Source organism: Grampus griseus (genome assembly GCF_964374135.1).
Source record: "Grampus griseus genome assembly, chromosome: 19".
Taxonomy (NCBI): Eukaryota; Metazoa; Chordata; class Mammalia; order Artiodactyla; family Delphinidae; genus Grampus; species Grampus griseus.
Window position 1 is genome coordinate 12,153,711 of NC_139013.1, and position 25,713 is coordinate 12,179,423.

Genomic DNA, 25,713 nt, shown 5'->3' on the forward strand with positions numbered 1-25,713 from the left:
AGTATGGGAGGATCTCAGGGTTGGAGGCCCAACTCTTAAGGGCTCCCCCGGTCTTGGGAGTGGGTCTGTCAGGACTCCTACGTTTGGAATCCCTCTCTATCTTAGGGGGAAGGGAGTTAGACCTATGGAGGTAGGGGGTGCAGGCAGGTAGATGTCCCAGCATCTTTGTAGGAGGAATCTGGGGCCTCCTGTGTGCGTACGGCTGTCCGTAAGGAAATTTGAGACCCCCATTGGGCTAGAGAAAAAGTCCAGGACAGATGTGGGAAGAGTCTGGAGTCTACTTGTGTGTGTGTGTGTGTGTGTGTGTGTGTGTGTGTGTGTGTGTGTGTGTGTGTAGGGCGGTAGGAGTCTCTTAGGTCGGTGGCCTCATCTTTCGAAGGGAGAAAATTTCAGATTGTGGGAGGCATCTGGGAGCCCTCTCCATCCCCTGAGAGCCTCTGCAGGGTTCAGATAGGGGGGCAGGGCTAGGCACTGGTGTTTTTGGGATTCTGACTCCGGTGCTGAGGAGAGGGGCCCCCATACCCCCACCCACACCGAGGCTCAACTTACCCCAACAGGGAGCCCTGGGCCTGCCTCCTTCTCCTGCAGCTGCTCCACAATGTCAGCCAGGGTGGCCTTCCTGGAGGTGGGGGGGGGGTGGGCACAGAAAGACCCAATGGAACTGGGATGGCTTCTCCCAGAGACCAGCCTGGCTGGCCAGAGGAGCCTCAACCTCTTAGCCTGAGATGCCGGGTCCCTGTCCACTTCTGCAGCTGCCTGTCTCAGATGTCTGCCTTACACACCACAGGTGCTCAGCACATGTCTGCCAAATGGAAGATGGAAACTCTCTCCCCTCTTGAGTTTTAAGCAACACAGAGACCAAAATGCAAACTGGTGCCTTCAAGCCTTTGAACATACTGTTGCCTTTTCCCACCCACCCCCTAAGCTTTCAAGCTCCCTGGGCTTCCCCCATCCCAGCCCTGATCATTCTGGGTCACACTCTCTGGTGACAAGTCTGTTTCCCCCACTGGACTGTGAGCCCCATGAAAGCAGGGCTGGAGCTGGTTGGGTCATTGCTCTCCCCAGCACATACTACACACAGAGTGGGCACTCAGCCAATGTTCACGAAATACAAAATTAAAAGGGGTCAGGAAGTCACTGTCACTGAAACGTATTTGACCAAAGGCCTCTTTCTGGGGACACAGCTGGTTGAAGTGATGTGCACAGCACACTCAGGATTCTGAAAGGCCTGGGTTCCAGTCATGCTTCACCCAAGCTGAGTGACTTGCCCTCTGTGAGCCTCAGTTGCTCCATCCATAAAATGGATATGATTACAGCACCCAGTTTATAAGGTTGAGAGAGACTGTGATAAAGGGTCTTAACTCCAATCAGGGAGGTGATGGTTCCACCATTAGCCCAGTGGAGAAACTGAGATGCAGAGAGGATAAAATCCCTGCCCAGGGTCATCCAGGGGATTTGATGCAGGGGTCAGAAACTCAGTAGCAGAGAACCTGCACCTGGAGGAAGCCACTGCCACTGTGGGATAGTGGGAATGACTCCCAACCTCTTCCAGCCTCAGTTTACATCTCTGCAGAATGGGTGCCACAAATGTATCTCCCTCCCTAGGCAGTTCTGAGCCCGGAAGCCCTCTCCGCTGGGCCTGTGCGGCTCCAGGAGCTCTCCGTATTCCCCTTCCTCCACTCCCTGGCACATGGGGCCTCACCCCTTGGCCAGGTCTCCTCTGGTGGGCATCTCCTGTTCGCTGGACTCCTGCCGCTCCAACCGCCGCTCCCGCCGCTCGCGCCGCCTCTCCATCTGCTCGTAGCGGCCCAGGGTAAGGCTGTGTGCCACCTCATGTTCCGTTGACTCCGGCCGCTCTGGCCGCCGCCTCCGCGCAGCCTCCTCAGATTGCTCGGCCGATTCCTGCCGCTCCTGCCGCCGCCTCCTGGGCAGCTCCTCCGCGCGATCAGCGGACTCCTGGCGCTCTGGCCGAGGCCGGACCTGCTCCGCTGCCGCGGGGGCCCCAGGGGTCTCCGCGGCGTCCTCTGGTGCAGCCGGCAGGGCCGTGGGCTCCACCCTCGCCGGGACCTCCGGCAGCCGGTCGATGCGCGGCTGGAGGCGCTCCGGCTTGAGCTCCTGGCGCACGTACCCCACCCGGGTCCGCACCTCGGCCGAGAGCGTGTCCGAGGCCCGGCGGGCCAGGGGCTCCAAGCCCCTCTCATAGCCCCCTGGTCGCAGCAGGGGCGCAGCCTTGGCCGCCAGTTCCGTAGGGTCTCCAAAGAACTTGCGCCCCAGTAGTGGGGTGGGTGGCTGCTTGCTCTGTTCTGCCTTGAGTTTCTCGATCTGGGGACAGAGGGGCCAGGCTCAGGCGGAAAGGTGGGGTGGGGGCGGGGCCTAGGAAGGTGGCTCTGGGTCGTCTGCCTCACCATCTAGTTTATTAGTTATTAGTGAAAAAGCAAGGTTGTCCAGGCCTGTCTCTGCCAGGAGCTTAATTCCTATCTTCTCCTGCAAACACCTAGGGTTCTTTTAAGAATTGGCTAAATCATCACTTTCTCTAGGTGCCTTTCTGCCCCCCCCCCATTGCCTCCTTCCTTCCAGACCTTAAGACTTTTAATTACAATGGTCTCTTCTCATTTTTCAAGTCTCAGATCAGACTCCCCCAGGCCAAGACAAATGTTTCTGGGCTCTCATGTCCCCCTGTGCTTCCCCCATCCTAGCCCTGGACTGTCATTGGTGACAGGTGACAGGTCTGTCCCCTACCCCCTTCAACCCTCTCCCCCCACCCCCGTCCCCCCCGGGACTGGGAGCCCAATGAGGGTGTGTCCCGGCTCTCATTCAACACAGCGCTGAGCCCCTGTGTTTGTCTCATACAGAGAGATGGGTGTGGAGCCGTGGGAGGGGCGCTGGGGCAGGAAATGGGGTGCTGACCGTGGTCAGGCGCCGTAGAGAGCTGAACCTTTCTTCCCAGGCCGCAGCCGCTTTGCGGAAGGCCTCGTGTCGCCGGATAAGCTGCTCCACCTCGTCCACGCTGCTCCCCAGCTCCCGGCTCTGCAGGAGCGGCTCCTGGGCCGTCAGCCAGGCATCAGCCACCACTGCCTCCTGGGCAAACTGGTGCACTTCCAGCACTGAGGAGAGACATTTGGGGTAAGGGTGCTGGGGGCACCTGTGGGCCCTTCACAGGGGCACTGGCTATTTTTTCTGGCCTTCCACACCCCCTCTGGTTTCCCAGCCCTGACCGCTCTGGGCTCTGCAGGAAGGAGAGAGGCGGGGGCTATTTCTGAGGGCACCAGCTTCTCCCCTAGGTGTCTGCCATCAGGGAGTCAATGATAGGGCAGCCCCCTTGTCCACCCTCCCAGGCCTTCATGTTTGCTGCTGAGGACCCATGGGGTGTGCAAAGTATGACTGTCACCCTCTGGGCTTTTCCTGACACGCCGGGGCATATCCCTGTGCCCTTGAGCCACGTGTGTCTGGGGCCCCACTCACTCTGCTGCAGCCACTCCCAATGGCGGTCCCACTTGTCCGACACCTCCTCCTTCCTGGTTCCCAGCTTGTCCAGCTGTGCCTGGATCTGGGAGTGGCGGGTGGGTAGGGAGAGGCGTCAGGGGTGGCTCCCACCCCGATGGGCATAGATGGCAGAGGGAGACCCCTGCTCCCCTCCCACCTCATCAGCCACGGCACTCTTGTTGAGCAGCAGAGAGCGCCCCAGCTCCTGGCAGGCTGTCAGCTCGGGCACCCGTGCCTCCAGCTCAGTCTTCAGGCCCTGGTGGTAGTTCATGAGCACCTCCACCGATGACACGTCCCTACAGTGGGTGGTGGGTAGGAATCTGAGCCATGGGCCGCCTCCCTCGACCTCCCCCACCCCTCCACGTACGCAGCTCCTGATAAGCCCAAATCCCTGAGCTGGGATTCCACACCACCTCGGGACACCCCCCTCCCATGATCAAGTTCTCAAGGGCCAATCTTCTTCACTGATTCAATGATTCCAACTTTCCCAGAGGGCTAAAATGTCCCACTTTGGTGATTCTAACCTAGAATTTCAAGATCCAATTTTTCTAATTTTCTAAAGCTATACTTCTGAAGCTTCCACTAACCAATGATTCTAACCTAAGGCTGTGCTGTCCCATATGGTAACCACTAGACATGTGTGGCAGGTGAGCACTTGAAGTGTGGCTGGTCTGACTTGAGATGTGTTCAAGTGTAAAGCAGACACCATATTTTGAAGATTTAATATAAAGAAGAAGGTAAAATTATCTCAATAATTTTAATATTGACTACATGTTGAAGTAACAATATTTGGGGTATAATGGGTTAAATAAAATGAATTACTAAAATTAATTTTCACTTGCTTCTCTTTACTTTTTCTAATGTGGTTACAAGAAAATCTTTTTTTTTTTTTTGCGGTACACAGGCCTCCCACTGCTGCGGCCTCTCCCGTTGCGGAGCACAGGCTCTAGACGCGCAGGCCCAGCGGCCATGGCTCACGGGCCCAGCTGCTCCGCAGCACGTGGGATCCTCGCGGACCGGGGCACGAACCCATTGTCACCCGCATCGGCAGGCGGACTCTCAACCACTGCGCCACCAGGGAAGCCCAAGAAAATCTTAAGTTATATATGTGGCTCACATCTGTGGCCTGCATTGTATAACTATTGGACAGTGCCGTTCTAAGCTGTTATACGCTCAAAGCAAATTCTAAATTTCTGAAGGTTCTGTCAGTCAACAAGTGTAGCTTTATAAGTCTTAATATGTCCAGGGACTTCTCTGGTGGTCCAGTGGTTAGGACTCCACGCTTTCACTGCTGAGGGCCTGGGTTCGATCCCTGGTTAGGGAACTAGGATCCCACAAGCCACACAATGCAGGGGCAAAAATAAAAAAGACTTAATATGTCCAAATTTATTTCTGATGGTCCCACATTGTAATGATTCCTATCTAAGACTTAGTATGCCTAGAACAATCTCCCTGATTCTCCCCTATCTCCCAAATGTACCCTCCCCGAAACTGTCTACCTCAGTAAATTCACCCATCATTCATCCGTGACTCCTCTTTTTCCCTCAGCCCCTTAAGCTAATCCATCAGTCAAGACTGGACATTTATAACTTGAAAACATACTCTGTGAAATGATATGAAATCTGAGGTTTGTTTTAAAATAACTCCGTCAAGGGTGGAGGGGACGTGGGGGAGTGTATAGATGAAGATGGGCCAGGTGTTCACTGTACACACGTGGGTTCCCTATGTGTTACCGCTACATCTGTGTAGAGTTGAAATTTTCCATAATGAAAAGATTTTTTTCAATTCCTAAAATCAATCATGCTGCCTCATTTCTTCAACGGCCACACTGGGCCAAGCCAACATCACCTCTCACTTGGGTGATGGCGGCAGCCTCCTGACTGGCCTACCTGCTTCCACCCTGGCTCTCCATCATCTACTTGTCACAGGTACCTGGAGTGATCTTTCTCAAATGTGTATCATATCACATCACTCCCCTGCCCTAAGTTCTCCCATGGCTCCCATCTCACTCCAAGCAAAGGGAAACTCCTCACCATGCCCTATGGCCCCTCTGACGTCATTTCCTACCATTCCCCACTCTCCCCCCTCACTCCATCCAGCCACAAGGACCACCTAGCCTTTGCTGAAACATGTTTAACGACAGCCTACCTCAGGGCCTTTGCACTTGCTGATCCCTCCACCTGGAAGACCCTTCCCCCCAGAACTTTACCAACTCACGATCACTTCACTCAGGTCCCCTTACCTTGCTCTATTTTTCCTTTATTACTCTCTGAAATAACATCACGTGTTTGTTTATTTACTTATCTGTTGCCTGCTTCCTCCCTCAGAATGTAAGCTGCATCAGGGCAGGGGCTGGACCTTGCTCACCATCTGGCGTACAGTAGGCATCAGTAAATATTTGCTGAGTAAACGAATGCAGGCTCAAGGGCCTACAGTTCACAGAAACAATGTTATGTATCCACCACTCTCCAGGCCCTTGTTTTCCTGGACGCACTGCTGGGCTAACATTTCCCAGCCTCCCTGGCAGATAGGTTGGGACCACTGAGCCAACAGAACGTGAGTGCAGGTTTAATCCCTAAAAGCTCCCACGGTATCCTCCCACTTTCTTTTTCTCATCTGTAGCTGGATGCAGAAGGTCCAGCAAATCACCCCAGGGCTGATGATGGAAGAACACTGGCTCCCAATCACCGTGGGACAGGCTTCTGCTGGATACTTATATCGAACTGTTATGTGAGCAATAAGTCAGTGCCTACTAGGTTAAGCCTCCAGTACACCTCCCTGTCCCTATCTTGAGTCAGCCCATCCTATGCTGCGACCCCTCCACAAAGGCAGGAGGATGCACTGTGCTCTGAGCCCCAATGCCAGGCCTGACAAGGGGTCTTAAAACACAAGAAGCATGTGGAACAGTGCATGGTAGGCAGAGGTGCTACACAGGTATTGGTTATTGTGATTTCTTTTATGGGAAGGGGACTGCTGATGGGCTGGGGGTTGCTGCCCAAAGGCAGGTAAGAAGGCCGAGGTGGGATGAGGGGCACCTGGGCTTGTCAGCCGCCCCAATCTGGCCGGCGATGCCATCCATCCAGGAGAGCAGGTCACGGGCCTGGCTGTGGAATCGCAGGGCGTCAGCCGTGGAGCTCACGTGCAGGCGGGCATCCTCGCAGGCTGCCAGCAGCTCCTTCCAGCCCAGCAGCACCTCCTGCTCCCGGCTGGCGATGGCCTCCGCGTACTCGCCCGCGTACACCGTCCGCAGCTGGGCTGCCCCCTCCTGGAGCTGCCGTACCTGAGGGGCATGCCAGGTCGAGCACCAGCCCTCCACGGGGTCCAGGCTCCACCCTCTCTTTCCCCCATCTGCTGTCTGGATGCAGAGCCTAAAGAAGTAAGGAGCCTGCACCCTTGAGATTCCAACTGGGTTTCATTCCTATCCGCTGCCTGATTTCTTTTTGACTTTCCCACTTTCTGACTTCTTTTAAACCCACTACCATATTTCTCTCATGTCTGCTGCCTGCTGTTTCTTTGACTTACCTGCATTCTGACTTCTTTTACACCTACCATCAGGTTTCTTTCAGTCTACTGTCTGATTTCTTTTAGTCTGAGAGCTCTATTTCTATTGGGTCTGCCACCTCATTTTTTCAGGCCCACCTCTATCTTGCTTCTTTCAGGAAACCCTTCCTCCACCTTGACATCTATTAGACATGCTGTCCAATATTTTCCACTCCATTTTTTTCAGACCCACTCCCTACTACCCAATTTCCTTCAGAATCGCTATCCAATTACTATCAGGTCTCCTGCCCACTTTCCGTTGGTTCTGCTGTGTGTGTTAGACCCACTGCTCACTCTCCACGAGCTCAACCACCTGATTTCTTTTGGCGGGACCACCATACTTGTATCAGACCCACCATGTAATCACTATCAGTCTCTCTGCCTGATTTCTAACAGTCATCTGTACGATGCACATACAATAATTGTCCAATTTCTACCTTCCATTAGACCTGCAACCCAATTTCCTTTGGTCCTACTGCTTGAGTCCTATTAGGCCCACAGCTTCATTTCCATCTGATGTCTCAGATCCACCTCCTAATTCCTATCAGACCCACTGCCTGATTCCTATTAGCTCTGATTTCCATTCATCAAATCCAAACCCACCAAATTTCTTCGAGGAAAATCATGTGATTTCTGTCAGAGACCTGCTGCCTAATTTCTATCTGCCCCACAGCCAAATTTCTCTCAATGCCCTCGCAATTCCTTTTAGACTCTCCATCTGGATTTGGGTAACAGTTTCTAGGAGAACCCCTGCCAATCTCCACTGGAAACACTGTCTAATTTCTATCAGGCATGCTATACCACTTTTCTTCCGTCACTGTCTGAGTCTATGCAGCATGCCATCAGTCCGTCTTCCACCTGCCGCATCGTGTGATTTCTCCCTGTTCCGTGGTCTGTTTTCTATCTATCCCACCACCTAATTTCAATGTGGTCCACAGCCTGATTTTTGCCTGCTCTGCTGCCCCCATCCCTCGGTCACACTGTCCAGGCCCTCCCACCTGTCCCTCCTGGCCGCCAGCTCCCCACCTGGGACACGAGGAGCTGCAGGTCATGTTCAAAGGCGCGCAGGGTCCGCTGCATGGAGCCGGCGCTGGGCCTCGGCTCAGGAGGGGTGGTCAGGCGAGGCAGTCGCCTCCGCTTCTCCTCGATCTGTCCTTGAAGCTCTCGGGCATCGCTGAAGAACTTGTGCAGCTCCCGAGAGGCGGCCAGCAGCTGGGCCCGTGTGCCCATTAGCTCCAGAAGCTCGGCCCAGGCCTCGTTCAGCCCGTCCTTCCACTCAGCCATGGTGGCCGCCGCCGTGTGGCCGCCCTCGATCAGCTCGTCCACCATCTGGTTCACCGCCGCCAGCCGCTCCCGCCCTGCCGTGCCGGTCTCACTGGCGAACTCCGAGAATTTCTCCTGCAGCACCTGCCACAGGGAAATGGGGGCCCCAGCGTGGGCAAAGGTGCCGTACACGCCAGCCCCCTCCAGCCCACCATCTTGTGGCAGGTGAGAACAGTAACAACACTAATGAAGACAATCAAAAAATACCCAACACTTACTGAGCGCTCATTCTGTAGCGATAATAGTAACAACAAGAATAAAAATAAGACGACAAGAATAATAACTAACGCTGTGTTAGGCCCTGTGTGTGCTCGGTACTGTCCTAAGGGCTTTACGTTATATTAATCCATCTGTGTCTCAACAGAGCCATGCGGTGGTGCTATTACAATTCTCCTATGATGGATGGGGAAACTGAGGCCCAGAGAACCTTAGTAGCAGACACAGCGGCCACTGGATCATTGCTCCTTCCTAATGCTGCTCACCGTGACGTGCTCAAAGTCCTGGCCGAGCTCAGGTGAGCCAGCTACCACCTCCTTCTCTGCGATCCAGTGCTCGAGCTCGTCCACCTGGCGGCTGAGCTGGTACAGCCAGTACTGCTGCTCCAGGCCCACCCGGCGTTCCTCGCCCAGCTCCTTGAGTGCCACGTACAGGCGGTCCACCTGAGACTGCCGCCGGCTGATCTGCTCGCTGCTGGGGGACAGGGAGGGGCAGGGATGGAGCCCCCTGAGACTTCCAGGACAGAGCTCTGACCCCCTGCCACACCCCGCCCCAGCTCAGGGCAGAGCTGTGCAACCCTTCAGGCAGGCCACCCTTCAGGCAAGGTTGAGTCCCGTCAGACTCCTTCACGCGGGACTCTGTTCTGCAAGCCTTGGATGCAGCCAACCCAGCACTTGCATCTCAGTGCTCAGGGAAAACTCTGCTTTCCTAAGCTTGATAAGCTCATCACCCCCTCCCTCCACCCCCTCCCAGCCTTCCAGTCCGTGGTCCCACACTTGGCCCCTCCAGCGACCTGAGTGGGACTCCAGACCCCCTACTTGGGTCCCCAGACAACCCACCTCACCTCCAGTCCCAGTCTCCAGGCTCAGGCGGACAAAGGTCTAGCTCTGTGCCTCTGTCTCAGATCTCACCCCTCGGCCCAGCCTCCTAGATGTGGGCCCTGCACTTAAACTCAGGGAGGCCATATGACCCGCTGTCCAAGAGGTCTCAGGCCATGCCCAATCCCAGTGCTCCAGGCTTTTTTGTCCTAGGGAGAGGACCCTTCTCTGTCCTGAGCTCTTACTTCTCCCCTCAGACCTAGACATCACCCCCCTCCCCTACACTCAAATCCTAGTGCTCACGGCCCCACCCCCTCAAACATCCCTGCGCAGCGCTCCTCTCTTCCCGGCCCCCAGCCACTTGCCAAAATCCGAAAGCACCAGCCCGGGGCAGTGAGGGACCCCACCCCCACCCCAATGTCCAATCCTGGCCTTGCCCCAATTTCCAACAGCGAAGCTCCAGATCCTGCTGGATCATTCCCTAAGAAGCGGCCCCGCGCCCCTGCGTGGCCCCGATCCCCCGCCCGCCCACCTGTCCGGGTGCCCCATCTCCAGCAGCGCCCGGCACTGGCGCGACAGCTGCGCGATGCTTTCCTCGTAGTTCTCCACGCTCTGCTCCAGCTGCAGGTGCTTCTTGAGCAGCTGCAGGGTACTCTGTTCGTCCTGGGGGCACACGGCGCCCGCGATGAGGAGGCAGGGGCCGGCCCCGGGCTCCAGCGCCCCCAGGCCCCCCCGCACCCCCAGCCCGGGCGCACCTTGCCCTTGTCCTCACTCATCATGAGCAGCTCCTGCTCGCCCAGCCACGCCTCCACCTCGGCCACGTCGAAGTAATACTGCTCCACTTGGAAGGCGGCGTCCAGCACCTGCTGCCGCCGCTCGGCCGCCTCCCGCAGTCCGGCCCAGGCGCTCTGCAGCTGCTCTTGGCCGCGGCGCACGGCCTCAGCTTCGGGGCTGCGCAGCGACGCCAGGGCGCCCGCGCGCTCCAGCACCTCCTCCAGGCGCGTCCCGTGCGCCTGGATCTCCCGCCGCAGGCCCTGGGGGTGGGAGTGGAGAGGAGCGTTCAGAGGGCACCTCCACGACTGGCGCCGCCCAGGAGAGGATAACAAACAGCCGCAGATGGCCCACCACGTGCCGGGTACCACTTAAGCATTTTGCGGTTCCTCGCTCACTCATCCCCCCCCACGTTGCAGGTGGGAAAACAGGCACGGAGAGGTGAAGTATGTTGCCAGAGAACAAGCAGCTAGTAAGGGGGTGACAGGATTTGAACACAGGAGGCTGGATCCAGAGACTCTGCTCTCAAACAAGATGCCCGATGATTGCAAGATTACCCCCCTAATGGTTGCAACACAGACCTAAACACAGGTATCATTTACATGCGTATCATTTACATACAGTGAAGTGCACAAATCTTAGGGGTGCAGCTCGACACATTTTTGCACATTATACACCTGTGTACCCAGATCAGGATACAGAATTCTTCTGTCACCCCCAGAAGGTTCTCTCCACCAGCTCTGTAATTGCTGAGTACTTTAGTTAACCTCTTCTATGCCTCGGTTCCCCAACTGGTAAATGGAGTTAATAATAATAGCCAACACCAAGTGCCTGCCAGACACTTTGCTAAGTAAGGGCTTTGCATAATGTAGCCACTCTTTTTTTTTTTCCTGCCACACCTCATGGCATGGAGCGAACCTGTGCCTCCCGCAGCGGAAGCGCAGAGCCCTAATCACTGCACTGCCAGGGAATTCCCTGCAGCCACTCATTTACTCCTCACTCCAACGCCAGGAGCCAGACATCGTTCTCATTCTCATTTCACAGATGAGGAAACTGAGGCACAGGGAGGTTGGGGAACTTGCTGAAGGCACATGGCTAGTGGTGGCCCCCTAATATCTACCTTGTGGGGTTGCTGTCCTGTGGAGCACTTAGAACCGTGTCCAGCAGGCAGTAGGTGCTCAATCAACACCAGCGGCTAGTATGTGTTTAACAGCCCCTGGGTAGCCAACACTCTCTCACACACACAGCTGAGCTCCCCCAATTATAAGCATTAAGTGCCCTTGATCAGTTTCCTCAACTGTGAAAACGATGGGCCAATTTTGTTTGTTCCCAACACTGTTGACAGCCAGGAGTATTTTCATCAAGATAGAAAAACAAAACTCAAAGCAAAACTCCAGCCTCTTAAAGAATTCCACCAAGTGCAGCATAATCACGAATCTTTCCAAAATAATTTCTGTACTCACCTTCCCATCATCCTTTAATGCCCTATTCTCCCAACTTAGATTTTTTAAAAAATAAAAGGTGGTAATGACAATACCTACCTCACAGGGTTATTGTGGAGATTAAATTAAATAACTGATATAACCTCCTAGGACAGTATGTGGCACACAGTAAGTCTTTAATCAATGTATTATTATTATTGTTATCATTATTATTTTTTTTTTTTGGCCATGCCGCGTGGTACTCGGGATATTAGTTCCCCTGACCAGGGATCGAACCTGTGCGTGTCCCTACAGTGGAAGCGTAGAGTCTTTTTTTGGGGGGGGATGGGAGTTTCTTTTTTTTTTTTAACATCTTTATTGGGGTATAATTGCTTTACAATGGTGTGTTAGTTTCTGCTGTATAACGAAGTGAATCAGCTATATGTATACATATATTCCCATATCCCCTCCCTCTTGAAGCGTAGAGTCTTAACCACTGGACCATCAGGGAGGTCCCATCACTGTATTATTATTACTTCTCTTATATATGTCTTACTTTGGGCTTTGGTGAGAGAGTGGCTTTGATCCAAGGGTTCCTCTGCCATTGGGTTCCTCTGCAAAAGGGTTCCCTAAGCAACTGGAGAACCACGGCTCTAGACCAAGTCTCTACTTATTTAGATGTGGAAATTGAGTCTCAGGGAAGTAAATAAAGGTCCAGAGATTTTTAGCGGCTCAGAAGCCCCCCACTGTGCTTGGTGTCGGTGTCAGCCCTCCGATTATCTCTGTCCTCTCTCCGTATAGGTGTCTGCGGTTCTTGTTGGTTTGTTTTTTTCTTTTTCGTGGCCCAGTAGCCAGTGTCCTTACTTCTAGTCACAGGACCCTAATTTTCATGTGGGGAATCCCCTTGTTTCCATCTCAGCCCAGATAAAGTTAAGGCTGACCCCACCTACAGGTTCCAAGGGCGAGCCCTTAGTCCAGACCAGGCCATTCAGAGCTGTCTAAATCCCTGACCACCATGATTAGTTCAGTGTGGACATGTGACTCAAGTTGAGCCCAAAAGAGTTATTCCTGGGACTACTGCTGAAATTACTGAGAGAGAAAAATTCTCTTCAGCTTTACTGGTGGGATATAAACTTGAATCTGTTGGAGTTCTTTTACCAGTAGGAGAGGAGAGCTGGCCTGAGAACAGAGCTAACAGGAAAAAAAAAAATGGAAATGAGAGATTCATGACGTCTTGGAAGCACCTGATGCATCTATCTGCGGTCCACGGTCTCCGCAGTTACAAGAGCCTATAAATTCCCCTCTTTGGCTTTAACCACCTTGAGCTGTTTTCTATCATTTGTATCCAAATGTGTCCTAACCCACTCCCTTGACGTGGCTCTGCTCACCTGGTTCTTTTTGATGTACTGCTGGACGGCCTGCAAACCACTGCCTCGCTCTGTCTGCATGGCCAGTGGCAGCCGCTCCTGGACCCATGCCTGGAGAGGAAATCAGGGATAAGGTCACGGGAAGGACACAGGGAGCAGGGCAAGGACCCCTCCCTCCCAGCTAAACTGTAAGCATGCAAGCCTCCCCGGCATCCAAGGCCCTTCCTCGCCTAAAAGTCTGGTCATGCCTTCAGCCTCCTCCCTGGACATGTTCTGTCTTGCTCTCTGCACGCGAGCCAGGCTCACGCTTACCTCTGGCCTTTGCACAGGCAGGTCTTGCTTCCTGGAATTCCCTTCCCACTCCCTCAGCAGGCTCCCTCAAATGGACTCTTCCTTCACGTCTCAGCTCAGACATCCCCTCCTCCAGGAAACTCTCCCTGACTTTTGAACTTGGCCAGATGCCTCCTCCCGGCTTTCACAGCCCCCTGCTTCCCGCATCACATTCCTAACCACACTGGGTTGTCACTGACTTAGGACAAGTCTGAATGAACAAATTAGTGAATGGCTGAATGAGGAAATGAATGGATGAGTGACAAGTGAGTAAGTGAATAATAAATAAATGAGTGAAAGAATGAATAAAGGATGAGTGGATGAATAAATCAATAACTTCATGAATAAATCAATGAGTGATTGAAAGTGTTAATGAAATGTGGAAGAGTGAATGAATGAGTGAATAAGTAAGTGAAAAACTTAAGGACTGAATGACTGAGTCTATCTGCTTATTAGTGGATAAGTCCCTCAGCCATCTCCACCCTTGAACCCTCCTAAGTCCCATGGCCCCGCCCCCATCCCAGTCTCCACCCCCTCTGCCGGCTGGCCCGCCTCTGGCCTCATGCCCCGCCCCACCCTCGCACACCCCTCCCGCCCCAGATCCCCGCGCGGATCCTCACCAGCTCGTCCTCGACGTCGTGCGCCACCTGGTGCAGCTCCTTGGAGGCGAGCAGCAGGCGGCGGCGCTCCTGCAGCGGCTCGAGCAGACGCACCAGGCGCTCGCCCACCGCGTTCTGCCGCTCGCCCACCAGCTCCTTGCTCGCCGGCTCCAGCGGCAGCGCCGCCGTCTGCGCCTGCAACTCTCCCACCTCGCGATACCACTCCTCCACTTGAGACTCCATCGACTGTAGGGACAAGGGTAGGGTCAGCAGGCCCCACCCTCCCTCCTGATCCCGCTGTGGCTCTCCAGTACCTTTATGGTGACAGCCAAACCCCTGGTCGAGGCCCACTATTCCACTCTCCCCTGGCCCAATTCCTTCCAGAAGCGCTGCCCTCCTCTCTGATCCTGCAACCCACTAAGCTAGTTCCTGTCTCAAGGCCTCTGCCGTAACTATTCCCCCTACCAGGCATGCTCTTCCCAGTCAATCAGATTTCAGCTTAGCTGTTACCTTTTCAAAGAGTCTTTCCTGACCCCCTGGACTAAAGTGGCCCATTAGTTCATTACTTCTCAGAAAAACCCTTCGAGGTTGGTGGTATCCCTATGTTACAGAGGAGGAAACTGAGGCCCAGAAAAGTTAGGTAATTTGTCCAAAGAGTCAACCTTTCCAAATATCAAAAATAAATACAAAGCTATAATGGTTGATGTGCCACAGGGATAGACAGAAAGTGGAAAAGCAGACCCAAGTACACAGGAGAATTCATACAGTTTATAGATGCCATTTCCAACCTCCGAGGAAAGGATGGGTTATTCAGTGAATGGTCAGGGGCCAAGTCGCTGACCAATTTAGCTGGATCCCTTCCTCACTCTTTATGCTGAAAATAATTCCAGATGGATTAAAGACTTAAGTGGAATAAGTAAATCCATAAGGCATACTAAGAAAACCGGGGCAAATGCTTTTATAATCTTGGGATGGAGGAAATCTTTCCAAGCACATAAACCGTAAAGGGAAAGATTTATAAATTTGGCCACAAAAAATACTTTTGTTTTTAAAAAAATACTTTTGCAACAACCTAAATTTCTAGATTTAGTTAAAGGCAAATAACAAGCTGGAAAAATAGTATGTGTTAGAGCAAGGCACTAGTTTCTTTAACAGTAAAAGAATTCCCTTTTATCCTGCTTCCTTTGTCTCTGCAGCACTTAACCACCATCCGATAACTGTCTTTACTTGTGAAGCCTTTTTTAATTGGTCTCCTGCTTCTGGAATGTTAGCTTCATGAGGGCAGAGGCTGTGTCAATTCACCTCTGTATTCCCAAGTGCCTAGAACAGTGTCCAGCATGTAATGGGCCTTCAGTTGCGGTTTGTTCAATGCACAGATGAATGACATCAGCAAAGAGAGATGGCCCAAAAGAGAAATGGGCATTAGATGTGAACAGGCAACACAAAGAAGAAAAAATAAGTGCACGAAAAGATTCCCAGTCTCACTAATCAGCAGGATAATACAGATTAAAACAAGGTATCCTCTTCTATTCATCAGATTGGCAAAAATTTAAAAGATCAATAATATCTAGTGTTGGCAAAGATCCAGGGAGATGGGCACACTCAGCCACTGTCAGTGGTGGTGTAAATTAGTAGAGCCTTTTTGGAAGGCAGTTTGGCAGGTCCTATCCAAATGAAATACGTGTCAAAATGCTTTGATCCAGCACTGGTACTTGCACTTCTAGGAATGTATTTAAAGAAACACTGGCACAGGGACTTTCCGGGTGGCGCAGTGGTTAAGAATCTGCCTGCCAATGCAGGGGACATGGGCTCGAGCCCTGGTCCGGGAAGATCCCACATGCTGCGGAGCAGCTAAGCCTGTGCGCCACAACTACTGTGCCCGCGCTCTGGAGCCCGTGAGCCACAACGACTGAGCCCGCGTGCCACAACTACTGAAGCCTGCGCGCCTAGAGCCTGTGCTCCACAACAAGAGAAGCCACCGCAATGAGAAGCCCGCACACCGCAATGAAGAGTAGTCCCCACTCGCTGCAACTAGAGAAAGCCCACGCACAGCAACGAAGATCCTACGCAGCCAAAAATATAATAAATGATAATAATAAAACTAAATTAATAAAAAAAAGAAACACTGGCACATACGCACAAAGATGTTTGTCTGAGGATGGTCATCATAGCAGAGATGTTTGTCCAAAGACCTCATCATAGCAGAGCTTATAATGGGGGAAAAAAAAATGGAAACAACCTCGATGCTCATGAAGATTGAAACGGTTAAACAAATCCACATCAGTATTGAATAATACCCAAGATTTACTGTTAAGAGGAAAACAATTTTAGAACCTACTTATGAATAGATATTTGTAGTGGATTACACATGCATAAAAATTCCCTGGAATAAACAAGAAATTAATAACAGATGGTACCTATTGGGGGGATGAGAATTTAGTGAATGGGGACAGGGACGAAGGAGAAACTTTTCACATAGGATTTTTTAGATAGTTTTTGATGTCTGGACCATGATATTTATTTATTCAAGAATTTAAATTAAGCATGAAATACAAAGAAAAGGAAACCATTGGTAATCCATATAGGCACATCTATTAACACATAGAAAGAGATCTAGAAGGATGCACACCAAATAATAGTTGAAGTCCCCTTTGGAGTGTGGGATCCGGAGGCACGTTGAAGTGAGACTTTGTTTTACCGAAGATATCTAGGTTAGTAGGATCTTCCCCCCACCCCAAATTTTATGTATTGTGTGATTCTAAACAGATGGGGGAAGTCTAGAAAAGAAAACAAAATAATGAAATTAAGTGGTAACAGATTACAGCAAAAGACTGAAACCCAAAGCTGGAAACTTAAGAACCAAATTAAGACTTTTGTTGGGAGGTTCTGTAGTGCAGAGGGGTTGGTTTTGCCTGCCTAACATCCGTCCCTTCCTTTGCAGCACCTGAAAATCCACTCTCAGGTCCTGAACTTCTTGAGGAACTGATAAAACCTAGAGGGCCAAGGTGGCCACATGTTCTAAACCTGGCCAATCAGAACACTGGGTCAGGGATGGTCCTATTACCCAAGCTGGGCCAATGAAAACTATCACAGTTTCCTAAGGGGCTGATGAAACCAAGCGGTCCAAGAATGGCCATGTGAGTCAGGCCTGGTCAATGAGAAACACTGAATCACCCTGGCCACAAGGATTGGGTAAGAGATGGCATGTAACCTAAGATCAGCCAATGAAAACTCTTCCCACTTTTGCTGGAAAGGTGTGTGAGCTCAAAAGGGGTGGTCTCCTTCTCATCGTATTCCTAAAGGTAAAAGAGCACAGACCTGGGATACTGGAGACAATTTTGCCACCAGGAGGGAACAGGCTCCCCAGTGACGAGGCCAACACAGAGAAAAGCAGGGTGCAGAAACAAAGACAGAGAGATTCCTGAGGATGTAATTTGAGGAACTGATCCAGCCATGCCCCAAGCTCATACCCCCTGGATCTTCCAGCTATGTGAGCCAACACTGTCCCCTTCTAGCCTAAGTCCTATGAACTGCACCCCAAAGAATCCCAGCTGATACAGTTCACAATCTGTAGGAGTCATAAAAATGGGGAAAAATCAAACCTTATAACAAGTCAAAACCATGTACAATGGAAAAACTTTTAAAGGCACAATTATAAGTGGCAGAAATCAAAGAAAAATGAAATAGTCATCCCCCAAACTTTTTCGCTAAGAAGAACATTGTTGTGATGTGTGGAAAACTAAAACTGCATTAGAATTCAGGAAACTTTCAAATATAGTCTGAAATATGAAGGTTATAAGTTCCACTTCCCCATGAAATGAAAACTCCTCTACCACCTCCCCAGCAAGTGGCCGCGTGACCCGACATGGAATAATTCCAGGCGCTGCCGCTTTTCTACTTCTACAAAAATGCCACGTATTTTGAACAGCCATTTAATGTGTATCCTTTCCTGCAAACATGGGCTAAGGATACAGAAGTACAATGGTCCTTAAACACATGAAAAGATGTTCAGCCTCCTTCAATATTTAGGAAAATGCAAATTCAAGTAACTACAAAACAGTATCTTTCACTTCTCAGGTTAGCAGAGATGCAAAAGCTTGCTAATACCTAATGACGTCAGCCATGTGGGGAGATGGATGGCTCTCACACTGCAAGTGTGTCCACTGCCGTTTCAGGAGAACACTTGGCAATATTTATGAAAAAGTTTAATGCATACACCTTTTGGTCCCCAAATTTTACTTTGAGGATTATTATCTACAGAAATATTTGCACACAGGCTCAAATACATATGGACAGGGATGTCTGTTGTGGCATTATTTATACTAGCGGAAGATTGAAAACAGCCCGAAGGTTTCTCAAAGGCTGGTTAATGACATTGTCAAACTACCCCTGGAATACCATGCAACAGTTTAAAAGGACAGACTCTATCCTCGATTTTGTGACAAGGAAGGATGCCTAGGGTGTTTTGTCAAGTGAAAAGGCAAGCTTCACTATAGGCTGTATGTCATGTGTATGTGTGTGGGTCTGCAGAGAATATTTCTAGAAGGATAGAGCAGAAACAGTTGAGAGCAGTTACACCCCTGCGGAGTGGGACTTGCCTGTGGAGGAGGAAGGAAGACTTCACTTTACACATCATACCCTTCTGTTTGAACTTCCTGCCACAGCAGCGATAATGGGTAACACACCCTGATTGCTCTAAGCGCTTGACAAGAATGAATTCGTTTAATCCTCACAACAGCGTATGAGGTCAGGGAAGATGGAGATGCTCGTATGGTTCACAACTGGAGCCCAGCTCCTGGCTCCATGCCTGGCACAGAGTAAGTCTCCATAAATGTGTGTTGATTTTGTTTGTTGGGTTGGTCACCATGCTCTTCTGCTTCTCTTGGTATGAAAGGTTAACATTAAAAAAAAAAAAGTAAACTAGCTTTAAACGTTAAAACCAAAGAAACAACAGGGATGATTCTTGAAAACATTAAGTGAAAGAAGCCAGACACAAAGGACAATATATTGTACGATTCCATTTATGTGAAGTGTCCAAAATAGGCAAGTCTGTAGAGACAGAAAGTAGAGTAGTAGAGGGAACTAATGGGTGCGGGGTTTCTCTTTGGGGTGATGCAAATGTTCTGGAATTAGATAGTGGTGAGAGTCACTTGACTTTGTAAATACACTAAAAATCACTGAATTGTACTCTTTAAGAGTGTGTATTTTGGGAATTCCCTGGTGGTCCAGTGTTAGAACTCCGTGCTGTCACTGCTGAGGCCCTGGGTTCAATCCCCGGTCGGGGAACTAACATCCCACAAGCCACGCAGCACAGGCCAAAAAAAAAAAAAGAGAGAGACTAAAGGTAAAAAACAAAACAAACAAACAAAAGACAGAAGAGCCTACTTCCAAAAGAGCTTCAGGCGCTCTGCCCCATGGTGACACACAAGTTCTGAACCCCACATCAACCTGATTCCTTCTCGGACCCACCTGCTGTCTTCCCATATTCCAGCTGGGGAGACTGAGGCTCAGAGACGATCAATGCCTGGTCCAGAGTAAAAACTGCCAGAACCAGAATTTGAACCCAGGACCAAGTGACCACGAAACCCTAGTGGCCCTCAGTCACTCTGCTTCTCTGTAATTGGGGATGATGCGGCTCAGAAAGGTGGGGTCACTTGTCCTCAGTCACACAGTAGGAGAACGAGGGTTCAAACCCTGGACTGTGTAGCTCCTGACTCTGGGCCATGATGAGCTCGATGAAGAAATGTGGGGCAAAGAGTTCAAACCCTGGACTGTGTAGCCCCTGACTCTGGGCCATGATGCGCTAGATGAAGAAATGTGGGGCAAAGAATGAAAAGGGGCAAAGGGAGTGTTTTCTCGGCCAGAGAAAAGAGCCTGGCTTAGGAGGTAGTCTTTATGGACTCAGCTCAGCAGCTGCAAAGACTCCACGTGCATCTTCCCCTGACTGGTCCCCCTTAGATGGCAGGAGACCAGCGCCCCGCTTCCCTCCCCAAGCAAGAGCCCATGGCTGAGCCAGGCCAGCTGGTCAGACCCCTGGGATTGGGAAAGCAGGGGTTTGGGACTCTACCATCTGGCCCCTCAGCCGGCAAGGACAGTTGGAGGAGGCCCTGAAGGAGGACTCTGGGTCACATGGCCTAGACCTGGGAGGCGGGGTTCCAGGAAGGCTGCTGCAGCAGCTGGGGTGGGGGACAAGGGGAAGGACACGAGGAGGACACAGGGATGAGGCGAGATCAAGGGAGAGGGGCAGAGATGGAGAACTGAAATGAAAAGAGACGGAGAGAAGAGAGTGAGAGAGTAAGACAGAGAGAGATAAAGAGACAGAGAGACAGACAGACAGGTGAGAAAGAGAGAGAAAAAAACTAAGAGAAAGAGAGACACAGAGGAACTGGGGGAGACTGGGAGACAGGCCCAGAGTGAGGCAGAGGGGGAAGAGATCATTCTCACAGCCACACCCCCTCAGATCCAGAGCCAGCACCTCCCCCAGCCCAGCCTGGCCCTGGTGCCCTGAGGGGTAGAGCAGCCAGGAGATGTGCCCGGCTGGACCGACCCCCTCCCTCCTGCGTATGCACAGTGTCTGGGATCTCAGGCAGGCCCCAGGGGACAGCAGGGCCTTGGGAGGCCGCTCCCCTCCCCAGTGGCAGCTCCTGAGGCCCAGCTGGACTCCATATGGGGCCTTGGCCCACTGAGTCACTCCCCACCTCGGGCTCCCTCTGCTGGGGAAAGGGGCCAGGAGTCCTGTGCTGGGCCTACCCATCGCTGTGTGACCCCCCCCCCCCAGGCTCTCATCCGCCCTGGGCCTCAGTCTCTCCCTTAAACAATGGGGACCTCACCTCCTGGTCCCCAGGGCTTGGTGGGCCTAACCCCCTCCATGTGGAGGGAAGAGCCGGCTCTGTACTTGTCTAGGGCAGGAGGCCCCAAACCTTCCCTCTGAAACCTAAATGGCCAAAAAGGGAGACAAGGATGCTCAAGGTCACCAGTTCCACCCAAAATGCAAACGCAAAGACCGCAGTGAGATGCTGCCTATTCACCAGACTGGGAAAAAAAAATCTAAAAAGTCTGCCAACACCAAGTGTTGGCAAGCATGGGTAGAAACAGGAGCTCTCATTTGCTGCTGGGGACGAGAGCATTAAATGGCATCAGGACTCAGGCGAGCAATCTGTCACAGGTGAACTGTAAACTGGCAGTTGTAACTTTCGGCGTTATATTAACGTCTCATGTAGCACCTCCCCCCGCCCCGCCAAATACATTTTTTAAAAGCTCCATGGATCGGGGGACGTGCCAAACTGGAATATAATCAGAAACAAATGAAACAACTATTTCACATAAATAACAGAATCTACGGAAGGCAGAGAAATAACCCAACTTTTGAACACAGTATAGTGACGATGTGCCCTCTGGTGGAAGACAATTAAAAATTTAAAACCTGTAAGCGAGAACTGTCTCTTAGTCAGATTTGCTGGGTCAGCAATTCTGAAACTACATCCTGCAGTACGTCTTGTAATCTTTACAATGTTCGTATGAAATCACTACTGTTATTATGTCCATTTGACTGAAGAAGAAACTGACGCACAAAAAGAGAAATAATTCCAAGTTAGCCAGTTGGTAAGTCACAGAGCTGGGCTTGACCCCAGGCAGCCAGGCTCCAGCATCCATGGCCTTGACCTTGGCATGTACTGCCACCCAGAGTCCCACTGTCACCAAATGGCTTAGCATTAGGGTCCTTCCCTTTGCAAGGAGGAGGCGCCTGAGGCTCAGACCAGAGGCAAAGCCACGTGCCCAACATCGCACACCTAGTAAGTGGCAGAGCTCTGATTCAAACCCACACCTGCTGAGTCCTGAGTCTGTGCTTTTATTCACTGAAATAAACTACTGAGGAAGAGTTAGTCATCATCGTAAGACAATGAATAGTCGTAGTAATAGTTGCTGCTGTGCTGGAGGTCTCCATTTGCCCCTCCTGACCCACAGTCTAAGCTTCTCCATCCTGCTCTGTGCCCTGGGGTCGCTGGGGGCGGAGTCGGGTGGGCTGACCTGTATGGACCATAGCAACTGGCTCCCCTGTCTTCTGGCTTCCAGGTTGGCTGGGCTCAGAATTGGCTACATAATTTGCAGGGCCCAGTGCAAAATGCAAATGCAGGTCCCTTGATTCAAATGTTCAGAATTTCAGAACAGGACAGGGATTTCCCTGGTAGTCCAGTGGTTAAGAATCCATGCTTCCACCGCAGGGGGCACGGGTTCTATCCCTGGTCGGGGAACTAAGATCCTGCATGCTCCGCGGCACGGCCAAAAGAATTTCAAAACAGGAGAGCAGAGCATAAAACCGAGTGTGGGGTCCTGTGGGGCTGCACCCATGAAGTAAGTCCTGTGAACGCAGCGGAGGGGACCTATCATTTCCCGGCTCCTCCCTGCAGCAGCGACCATTCTTGCCTAAGGGTCCCCGCTCCTTCCAGGTGACTCTGCACCCCCTGTCCTCCCCCACCCCCCTCACCCCTGCCCGGAAGTAAAGCTCCCTCCTATCGGCCCCAAGGCTTCCCCATTCCCTGCTCACACCTTTGTCAAGACTCTCGATAGGCCCTCTTCAAATCGTCCTCAGTGGAGCATGCCTTCTGTTTCCTGTTGGGATCCTGACAGTCACAGATCCCCATTTGCTGGGAACTCACCACATCCCAGTGCACACCTTCACCTGGCCCTGGGATGCCCGCGCTGAGGCAGTCCTACTTAAGATGGGACGACAGAGGTTCAGAGAGGGACTACACTTGCGCCCTGGCTGGGATTTGAACCCAGGTCTGTCTGCCACCCCTTAGGGCTTTCATCACTTGGCCCCTATCTGCTACTACTCCTTGCTCCCTCCTCTGTCTGACCATCCAGGCCACCACTTGTTTCTGCCGATATTCCAGGTGATCCCTCAGAGCAGACGTGGGGCCGAGTCATCCCTGCGTGACCACTGCCTGCGCAGCTATGGACCTCAGGCAGTGATGGATTTTTCAGAGGCCAGTGAGAGGGTCACGTTCCGCACTATGGTCTGGGAGTATCGAGGGAGGAGGGTGGATGGGAACTAAATGTGGTCCTGAATGGCCACTTGGTGGCTGTGTGACTTTGGGAGAGCCAGGACTCTCTCTGTGCTGTGGTTTCCTCACATGTCCAGTTAGGATAACCACAGCACTTCCCTCGTAGGGCTGCTGGGGAGGAGGGACAGGTTATCAGTGGCTGGCACAGAACACAGATCAGCAGTCCTCAAAGTGTGGTCCGGGTACTCCTGCGGATTCCCAAGATCTTTTCAAGGGGTCTGCAAGGTTACAACATTGTTTAAAAAAATACTAAGCTGTTAATTTGCCTTTATCCCTCTCATTCTCTTCCAGGTGCACAGCAGGGTTTTGCAGGGACCGCATGACCAGTGCTATTGCAAGAGACACTGAATGCAGAAGCAGAGGTGAGAAGCCAGTGCTCTTTTTTTTTTGGCCACACCGGGTGGCATGCAGGATCTTAGTTCCCCGACCAGGGATCAAACCTGTGCTAACCACTGGACCGTCAGGGAATTCCCTCCAGTGCTCCTTTAAGCCGGGCATGAAAGAGAGCTGCAACGTTGAAAACGATGCCAATCTTCTGCCTACATTTTTTTTGTTGTTGTTTTGGAAAATATAGTTATTCTTCATAAAAGAATGCTTTGGGGTTCATAGGTGATTTATTGTTGTTGTTTTTAAACAAAATCAATCGTTTAAATATGTCCAGTTTTCATTTTTAATATAGTAAATATTAAACACGCAAACAAGCTCTTTGGGATCTCAGTGATTTGTAAGAGGTAAAGGGATCCTGGAGACAAGGCAGTTGAGAACCGCTGGGGTACAGAAAGCAATGACGTCCCTGACATCCTATTCAGATTTGTTGCTCTTTGCTTCTTTGCCCGTCTTCCTCGCCAGAATGTGAGCCCCACGGGGGCCACGAGTTTTTGTCAGTTTTGCTTACTGCTGTATTCCAGAAAAGCGCCTAGGTGCTCAATAAAGATTTGCTGCATAGATAACTGAATAAATACTAATTAGTGTCATGTGCTTTTATTATCAGCCGACTTTTTTTTTTTGTTGTTTTTTGCCAGACACTTTAGAAGCATAACTACGCAGGAGTGGTGAAGAGTTGAGGGACCTGGATTTGAATCCAAGCTCTGCCACTGGCTACCCTGGGCCATTAGTTCACCTCCCAGAGCCTCAGACATTGTTCCTGGGATGTAAAGGCAGGAGTTGTCACACCTTGGGAGGTGAGACGCAGCTCCTACATTCGCACCTCCAGTCAGCGCATCAAACAGTAAGATACCAAGCACCACAGGCTGCCAGGCTAGGAGCAGAGATAAAGCAGACACTGTGTCTGTTCTCTAAGAGCCGCTGTTTTGTAATGGAGACACTGGCTAGCTGTGCGTCCTTGGGCCAGGCTCTCTACCTTCCGTGCCTCAGTTTCCCCGTTGGTCAAATGGGGGATAATAACAGTACCAATCTCTTAGCGTTGCTGGGAGGGGTCAGTGAGAGCTCGGCACAGAGGCTGGTGGGGGAAGCACTCCATGAATGCCGTTATTTTATTCATTTATTTATTTTGGCTGCCCGAGTGGCATGGGGATCTTAGTTCCCCCACCAGGGATCAAACCTGTGCCCCCTGCACTGGGAGCGCGGAGTCTTAACCATCGGACCGCCAGGGAAGTCCCATGAATGCTGTTATTATTCTGTGCAAAGCCAGCCCCCTACCTCTGGGCCTTGGTTTCTCCATCCAGGAAACAGGTGTCAGGGTCCTGGAAAACCCTCAGTGTGCTTGTGATCTACCTACTGCTTTTTGGCTCTAAATCTTTCCTCCCCCTTTGTACCCCCTTCCCTAGGGGTGGTGGGTGCTTCCAATAGTGGCTACTAGCTGGACTGCCTCAGTATTCCCTTTCTGTTTCCAGCTCTTCTAACACATTTGAAATAAATCCCTATCTTAAATCCCCTCTGTCTGAAATACCTCAAGTGGGATCTGACCCTGACTCTGGCCCCACTGTGTTTAGAAAGCCCCCGTCTGTGTCAGCCAGGCCGTACCTGCAGCTTCTTGAGCTGGCTGTTGACAGTGGCCAGGTCCCCACCAGGGTCCACATCTTGCAGCTGGCTTTCCATGTGAAGGAGCTTCTTGTCCAGCTCAGCGAAGCTCTGCACCAGCTGGTCGGCCTTGCTGGCCTCAAAGAGCTGCCTCGCCTTGGCCTGGGTGGTGCTCTCCAGCTCCGCCCAGCACTGCCGGATCTCACCCAGCTTCTTCCGCACCGAGGCTGCCAGCTCTGGTTTCTCCTGCATCAGTTGCTGGCCCTCCTGCCCCAGACGATGGGAGGCAGGAAATGAGGGGGAGGGAGTGGATGGTGGGGAGGGACAGAGAAATATGGGGGCAGCAGAACATAGGGAGAGACGTGGAGAGAGAGACAGAATCAAGGAGTTGGAGACACACAGAGAGACAGAGACATGACGGGTGGTTGGAGAGAAAGCACCAAGCATGGGAAGAGAGATGAGGAGAGACAGACAGATAGACAGAGGTGTGAGGAGGGAGACAGACAACACAGAGGCATGAAAAGGAGACAGCGAGAGACAGATAGCCATAGAGTGGTGGATACAGAGATGTGCACAAAGTTAGAAACATCGGAAGAGGACCATAAGACAGAGAAGGGGAGCGAGAGACAGAGGTGGAAGAAAGAGACAGAGAGAACAAACCTCCATTAAACTCCAAGTCAAGGAGAGTGGCTTTGCCACGTGCCACCATTATGGGGCATCGGTGGCCATTTAAGGGTTTAAGACCCACCTGGGTCCCTCTGTTTTGAGTGAAAAGAGTGGGGGGATCCAGGGCAGCAGGT

General features: G+C 51.6%; 1 protein-coding gene across 1 annotated transcript in view; it reads right to left on the bottom strand.

Annotated features, from left to right (window-relative positions):
* SPTBN4 (spectrin beta, non-erythrocytic 4) overlaps window positions 1-25,713 on the bottom strand; it is a gene marked incomplete at its 3' end in the record, with an annotated part of 69,646 nt that overhangs the window by 3,321 nt on the left and 40,612 nt on the right. The window contains exons 19-31 of the mRNA XM_082677619.1: window positions 24,917-25,180; window positions 13,890-14,114; window positions 12,961-13,050; window positions 10,136-10,414; window positions 9,913-10,043; window positions 8,829-9,033; window positions 8,050-8,430; window positions 6,519-6,763; window positions 3,641-3,779; window positions 3,463-3,547; window positions 2,908-3,104; window positions 1,703-2,322; window positions 550-619 (exon numbers count right to left, since the gene is read on the bottom strand). Coding sequence (XP_082533745.1) covers window positions 550-619; window positions 1,703-2,322; window positions 2,908-3,104; window positions 3,463-3,547; window positions 3,641-3,779; window positions 6,519-6,763; window positions 8,050-8,430; window positions 8,829-9,033; window positions 9,913-10,043; window positions 10,136-10,414; window positions 12,961-13,050; window positions 13,890-14,114; window positions 24,917-25,180 — 2,931 coding nt within the window. The remainder of the gene's footprint in view (window positions 1-549; window positions 620-1,702; window positions 2,323-2,907; window positions 3,105-3,462; window positions 3,548-3,640; window positions 3,780-6,518; window positions 6,764-8,049; window positions 8,431-8,828; window positions 9,034-9,912; window positions 10,044-10,135; window positions 10,415-12,960; window positions 13,051-13,889; window positions 14,115-24,916; window positions 25,181-25,713) is intronic.